This window comes from Ursus maritimus, unplaced genomic scaffold, assembly GCF_017311325.1.
Source record: "Ursus maritimus isolate PB19 unplaced genomic scaffold, ASM1731132v1 scaffold_19, whole genome shotgun sequence".
NCBI lineage: Eukaryota > Metazoa > Chordata > Mammalia > Carnivora > Ursidae > Ursus > Ursus maritimus.
In genome coordinates, this window is record NW_024424341.1 from 54,004,662 (window position 1) to 54,011,447 (window position 6,786).

Below are 6,786 nucleotides of genomic sequence, written 5' to 3' on the forward strand. Positions count from 1 at the left end.
CCCCCCCCCCCGTCCACGCCCCCCCCACCTCCCCGCAGCCTACAGGAGGCCCTGGCCCTGCCCCAGCTGTCCTCTGGAGGGCCCTAGCTTAATAAAGAGTCACCAAGCTCCACAGCAGCCGCTGGGCCTCCGTGTGTGATTTCTGCCGCCTTGTGCCTCGGTTTCTCGCTCCTTGCCCACACTGGCCACACAGCTCCGTCTTGTGCGTCGGTTCCCTTTGTCACTCTTGATCTCGGTGTTCGCTTCCTTCTGTCCCTTTCAGAGTCTCCCCTTTTGCACTGTCTCGTCTCAGCAGGGCGCACTCCCTCTTCTTTACCCTCTCTGTCCCTTCTGGCTCTGAGACCTGGTTCTGGAAGAGATCCATTCCTGGAATAAATGCTGTGGTCGCCCCTGACTACAGGGAGGAGGTGGGAAGCAATCTCTCCGAGCCTGGTTTTGCTCAGCTTCGGGATACCTGCTCCCTGGAGTTGGGACCCCCAAAGACCGGAAGCCACTGCCATGAGGATTAAGCCCTTATTGTCGCTCTCCTGTCTTATCTGATTCTGCCTCCTGCCCTCTCCTGGCCGCCTGGCCCGCTCTGGCTGAGAGGCTTCATTTTTCTGGCTTCCTGTTTTCCCCCACCTCTTTTTTAATCTCTTTCTCCTCCAGTTTCTTTCCCGCCCCGCCTGATTTCTTGTTTCCCTTCTCCCCTCATCTGGGTTTGCCCTTTCTACCGTTTTGTCAGGCTTGGGCCCCCTCTGCCTTTCGCGTTCCCTCTGGGTTAACAAGTCTCATCAGAGCCGTGCTTCCCTGTCCCCTGCCCTCATTCTCCTTTCCTCTGTCCTCCAGCTGGGTTGCTGACCGCTTGTCTATCCCAACAAGCCTACTGGGTGCTGGATGCTGGCTGGAGAGAAGGCAGCTGCCCTTCCCCCAATTCCCCATAAGGGGCTGCACTGCCCCCCTCCCCCCAGTCCTGGGGTCCTCGGCTGGGAGCCAGTTGGTTGACACTCAGGAGCAGTGAGGACTGGAGCCCGGAGCTGCCCGCTGGCATTCTCTCCCACCCCCTCAATTCTCAGAGGAGGGGATCAGGGTTCCCAGCCCAGGAGACAGGCTGGGGCTTGAGCTTGTAACTCCCAGGCCCAGCCTGCGCACACCCATGTGGCTCCAGCCTACTCTGCACTCCCAGCTTTTGCCAACTGCCCCGAGTGCCCTTGTGGAGGCAGGCTCTCCTCCCCACCCCCCAGATGACTCACCCTAGGCTTGGTGAGGAGGAGAAGGGTCAGTGGGCTCAGAGGCAGGGAGCCCATCCCAGCCAAGTGTGCTGCTGATTCACTGTGTGCCCCGGAACTGGGGTCAAGCCCTCTGAGCCACATGTCAATGGTGGGGGCTGGCATCAGCCATGTCTCCCCCTTGAAGAGCTGAATCTTGAATTCTCATGAGTGAAGACAGCAGTCGGGTCTAGAGATGGCACAAAGGCTGGAGAAGGAGTTTGGGGAAACAGAGGCTGGCAGGGGGTGCTGTGGGGCGGAGGCTGACCCCCACAGAGGTTCAGAGAGACAGCCTGGAGTCCGGAAAGTGGAGGGACAAAGAACTGCACCCCCCTTCCCACCCCACCTTAGCCCCTGGCTGAGCCATTGAATGTGCTTGACTGTGCCTCAGTTTCCTCATCTGCATATAGAAACTCCTATAGCTGGAATGAGGAGGAGACTGGAGAAGCAAAATTCTATTTCGGTGGGGTGGGGAAGGAAGGGGAGCAGACCTTTGGGTAGACTCGCAGGGGAAGCAGATGTCTGGGAAGGCAGCTGGGGGGCTGACAGGGTCTGGATGCACTGAGCTGGCCAAGGGGTTGTCGCAATACTGCCAGGGTCATGTCTGTGCGTCCCTTTCACAACCGTCCCCCCCACCACCCCAGGCTGACACGTGGTGGTGGGGGCACAAGGCCAGCCAACCTCAAGTCTGAGGCCAGGGCCGCCCTCCCCACAGCTGCCAGGGATCACTAGCGGTCAAAGGCAGCCAGAAGAAGGGGGGAAGCATTGGACTCCAGCCCCAGGGGACTGGACGGAAGTGGCCAGGGGGCCCAAAGCTCGCAGAGTGGGAGAGCAGAGGGCAAAGAAGGGCCTGGGGGAATGGATGGAGGCGAGCGGACTGGGATCTTTGCAACTGAGGTTTTGCAGTTCAGGCAGGCTGAAAAGACTCCTTTCCCAAAGAAAGATGGGGGGCTGTGGAATGCAGACCCAGAGCTCATTCACAGAGGTCTGGGGTGCTCCCAGATGCAGGGAGGTGGGGGGCAGCTTGAGGGCTGGTCTGAAAGGGAGACTGGAGGTGGCAAGGAGCTAGGAATGTGGGGGCAGACGGGGTGACCCTAGAGTCGTGGAGGGAGAGCTGCTTGCGCTGGAGAGGCTCGCTAAGAAGGGAGAGGGGCTGGAAAAGGAGGCCTGAGGAGTTACAGGGAATTGATTTACAGAGTTACTGAGTGACTGAGAAACCCCCCACTCCCAGGCCCGGAGAAGGGTGTTCAGCAGAACCCCCCTCCCCCAGAGAAGATGGCCATAGGGAGAGATGAAAGGCAGCCCCCCATGTGGGGAAGGGACCACGGCACGCTGAGACCCACCAAGTCAGGGAGATTGGGAGGTGCAGGTGCAGAAAAGCAAGAGGCTTTAGGCCTAAGGGATACACGGAGGCCCACCTGCCCCACGCACCCCCACCAGCCAGGCGGGGAAGAGGAAAAGGTGGGTGGGCACGGGCGAGGCCGTCTGCCGGAGCTTAATGGGAGGGATTAATCTGCCCCGCCCCCTCCCAGGCCCGATAAACGCCTGGGCCGGGCGGGACCTCCCACCCGTGCTGTCCCGCGACTGATCCAGGTTGGTGCTCAAGGCCCCGGAGGGATGCCTCTCCGAGAGAACTAGAAGGGGGGTGGAAGGAATTCGGGGAGGGAGGAGGGGTGTCACTGATCACTCCCCCGCCCTGCTTCTGCTTCCAGAGTGCCCCTCCGGCCCAGCCATGAGGCTCTTCCTGTCGCTCCCAGTTTTGGTGGCGGTTCTGGCCATGGTTTTGGAAGGTAAAAGTGAGACAGAAGAATCTGGGAGCTTGAGATGTGGAAGCTTGAAGCTGGTCACGGGCCTGGGGTGTGAGCTTCAAGCACCCTTGAGAGCTCTGGGGCCCCTTCTGTGTCCCAGTTTCCTATCTCTCACCCATCACCCCACCCCCAACCCTGCAAGGTGGGTGAGGGCTCTCTAAGGGACAGTCTGGCGGGTGGCAAATCTGCCGTGGGAAGCCCTAGCAACAGATGATCTATTGACTCGCCCCTCCAGGATTGGCTGTCTTGCTTATACAGCCTGGAAAGGGGAGGAGGAAGGAGGCAGTGCTGAGAGTAAGCTAATTCCCAGCAGCTTGAGCTCCATCTGGTCGCTCTAGTACCCTCTCCCCGCCCCGCCCCCCCCCGCCCCGCCTCCGAGTCTAACACCATGACCTCCAAAAATCACTTTCAAGGATTTCCTTTCCCATCCCTGAAATCTCATCCTAAGGGCTCCCAATACTGAAATTTCTGTACCCCCGCGCATCTTCTGGGCAGGCCCAGCCCCCGCCCAGGCGGCCCCAGAAATCTCCAGCACTTTGGGGAGCATCCCGGATAAGCTGAAGGAGTTTGGTAACACCCTGGAGGACAAGGCCCGGGCAGCCATTGAAAGCATCAAGCAGAGCGACATTCCTGCGAAGACCCGGTTAGGAACCTTCCCAGGGCTTGGGAGGGCTGGGGTAGATCATTAACAGATTGGGGAAACTGAGGCCTGGAGAGGCTGACAGCTTCCCTGTGGTCACAGTTGGCTCGCAGGGTGCTCAGATGTGGGGCCAAGGTTCCTGACTCCCATCTAGGCCACACCGTAGAAATGGTCCTGCGTGGTGGTGAAAGACCAAGCTTGGGAGGCAGCCAGACCTGGGTCCACAGGCCAGCGGACTCACTGCTCTTTGTGTGATCTTTGTGTGATCTTGGGACTAGATGTGGACCAGCCTTTTTCCTCGTCTGTAAGATGGATGGTTCTGAGGAGAAGCAAACAAGGGTATTTGCATAGTGCCTGGCACATTGTGAATGCTCGATATGCTGTTTAAGCAACATTGACTCCCTTTGGCCACTTAGAGAATCATTCATTCATGAACAAATATTTATTGGGCATCTGCTAAGGGCATCGGGGCTGTTCCAATGTGGGGAATAATAGTGATGAACGAGATAAAGTCCCAGCCCGCAGGGAGCAGATTATAAACCAGTGAATGTCCAGGAGATTAGCCCAGACAGGGCTAAGCACTAAAGACAACAAACAGGGTGGGTGTTAACAACCAGCGCGGGGCTTGAACTCGCGACCCGGAGATCAAGAGGCATGTGCTCTACCAACTGAGCCAGCCAGGCGCCCCTTTTCGTATCTCCATTTAAAGTGTTACTGCTTCGGGGCGCCTGGGTGGCTCAGTCAGTTAAGCTTCAGACTCTTGATCTCAGCTCAGGTCTTGATCTTGGGGTCGTGAGTTCGAGCCCCCACGAGGCCTGGCTGTCTTGCTTAAAAAAAAAAAAAAGAGAGAGAGAGAGATCTGAGTGATTAGGAAAATCCAGCCAGGCCTAGAAACATGGGAAGAATGTTCCCTGTGGAGGGTGAGTGCAAAGGCCCTGAGCCAGGAAGATAGGTACATAATCCAGGCCAGAGGGGCAGCCTGGGCAAAGACAAGGAGGCTGGAGAGTGCCCTTGAAGAAGTAGGGGACAGCTAGGCCAGATCAGGCTTATAGCAAGAGATAGCGAGCCTTGAAAGTTGGGCCAGGCGGGAGCGTTCTGACTTCAAAGGGCTCGGATCCCTCTGGGAAAACCAGGCCAGGGCTCCTCCCAGTCCCACAGAGAGGGGAGCCATGCTCTTTCCTGGGGGGAAGGGAAAGGGGAAGATGGGGGAGGCAGGTAAGGGGACAGGATCTCCCCAGAGGGGAGACGAAACACAGTGACGCCTTCCCCATCTCTCCCTGCAGGAACTGGTTTTCTGAGACTTTCAACAAAGTGAAGGAGCAGCTTAAAACTGCCTTCTCCTGAACACCAGGAGAGCCGCCCCGTCCTCTGGGCTGTATGCCGCGGAGGGGGCTCCGAAATTCCCTGCACCGAGGACTTCATGGTGCCCATATCCACCCCACCCTTCAATAAAAACCCTGTAGAGAATTCTGAGTGCCTCTTTTCTTTGCTGTGGGTCAGGGCTCAGGGTGGGACAGGGTGGGTTGGGGAGACAGGCGGAGGAGTCCGACGTATGGAGCATTGTCTCCTTGACCTGTGCCGAGGACTTTGAACTTCATGGTCTCAAAAAAATCCTCACAAGAACCTTGGGAGCGGGGCCCTGTTAATTCTGTGAGGGCATTGAGACCCTGAGATGTGAAGTCACTTGTCAGGACAGGGAGAGCTGCTGGGTCGGACCCCCAGCCTGAGGTGACTGCTCTGCTGTATTCTTCCGTGGCTGGGCTGCCCAAGATGAGGGAGCCGGCTGGTTCATCACCATGCACACAGCAGGTGTTTATCATACTTAAAATGGATAATAGGGAGGGATTTGGGAAGGAGCAAGGGTAGGACCTGGGCTAGAAAGCTTGGATGTCCCCTCCTCCAGGAAGCCCTCCTTAGCCCCCAGGCTGGGTCATCACTGCCAAGTGATGGGTCTGTCTTTCCCACTGGACTGTGAGCCCTAGGAGGACAGGGCCGGGGTCGACATCACCACTGTCCCCAGGCAGAGTCCAGCACAGGACTGGGCGCGATGCAGGAGCTCGGTACTACTGAGTGGAATAATTATCCTCAATAGGAAAAAACACCTAAACATTACTTTTCTTTTTTTAAGGTTTATTTATTTATTTGAGAGAGAGAGCACAGAGGGAGAGGGAGAAGCAGGCTCCCCACTGAGCAGAGAGTCCGATGCATGGCTCGATCCCAGGACCCGGAGATCACGATCCGAGCTGAAGACAGACAGTCAACCGACACAGCCACCCAGGCGCCCCTAAACATTACATTTTCACAAAACGCCTTGAGGTAGGTGCTGTCACTGCCCCTATTTGACAGAGGAAGAAACTGAGGCACAGAAGTCTTAAGCCACTTATGTGATGTCACACAGCAAAAAATGGGAAGAGCTGAGATTTGTATGTAGGCTGGCGGGTAGGGGTGGGGGGGCGGTTCCAGGGGCCGCATCCTTTCTCCACTTTCCTTGTTCCTGAGTCACCAGCCAGACACGTTGGCTCCAACTACACACACACACACACACACACACCTGGCCCTGGGCCTCACCTGCATCAACCCCAGCATATTAAAATGCCCCCACATCCCTCATCAGAGAAAACTCAAGCCGTCACACTGCGGTTAGCTAGTTGGCAAAAGGGTATATTCTGTGCCGATTTGTTCAATTACTCATCTTTACTTGACCGTATTTCCAGCATTTTGGAGCCAATTTATTTTTCAAGCACTTTCCTGCGCCCCCCCACCCCCGCCCCAGCTCTCAGGTTGGAGAGGCGCAGAGACAGAGAAGATGGACAGCACGCAGTTCATGGGGTGTGCCCTCCGCTTTTGTGGGTTGTTGGTTTATTTTTTTTTTTAGATTTTATTTATTTATTTGACAGAAAGAGAGACAGCCAGCGAGAGAGGGAGCACAAGCAGGGGGAGTGGGAGAGGAAGAAGCAGGCTCCCAGCGAAGCAGGGAGCCGGATGTGGGGCTCGATCCTAGGATCCTGGGATCACACCCTGAGCCGAAGGCAGACGCTTAATGACTGAGCCACCCAGGCACCCCTGCCCTCCACTTTTGAAGAGAGGCTTA

General features: G+C 56.9%; 1 protein-coding gene across 1 annotated transcript; it reads left to right on the forward strand.

The window, feature by feature from the left end:
• Positions 1-2,801: 2,801 nt before the first annotated feature.
• On the forward strand, positions 2,802-5,162 carry APOC1 (apolipoprotein C1). Its single transcript, XM_008684449.2, has 4 exons — positions 2,802-2,840; positions 2,960-3,037; positions 3,551-3,698; positions 4,979-5,162. The coding sequence occupies exons 2-4, from the start codon at positions 2,980-2,982 to the stop codon at positions 5,037-5,039; spliced, it is 267 nt and encodes an 88-aa protein (XP_008682671.2). The 5' UTR covers positions 2,802-2,840; positions 2,960-2,979; the 3' UTR covers positions 5,040-5,162.
• Positions 5,163-6,786: the final 1,624 nt, after the last annotated feature.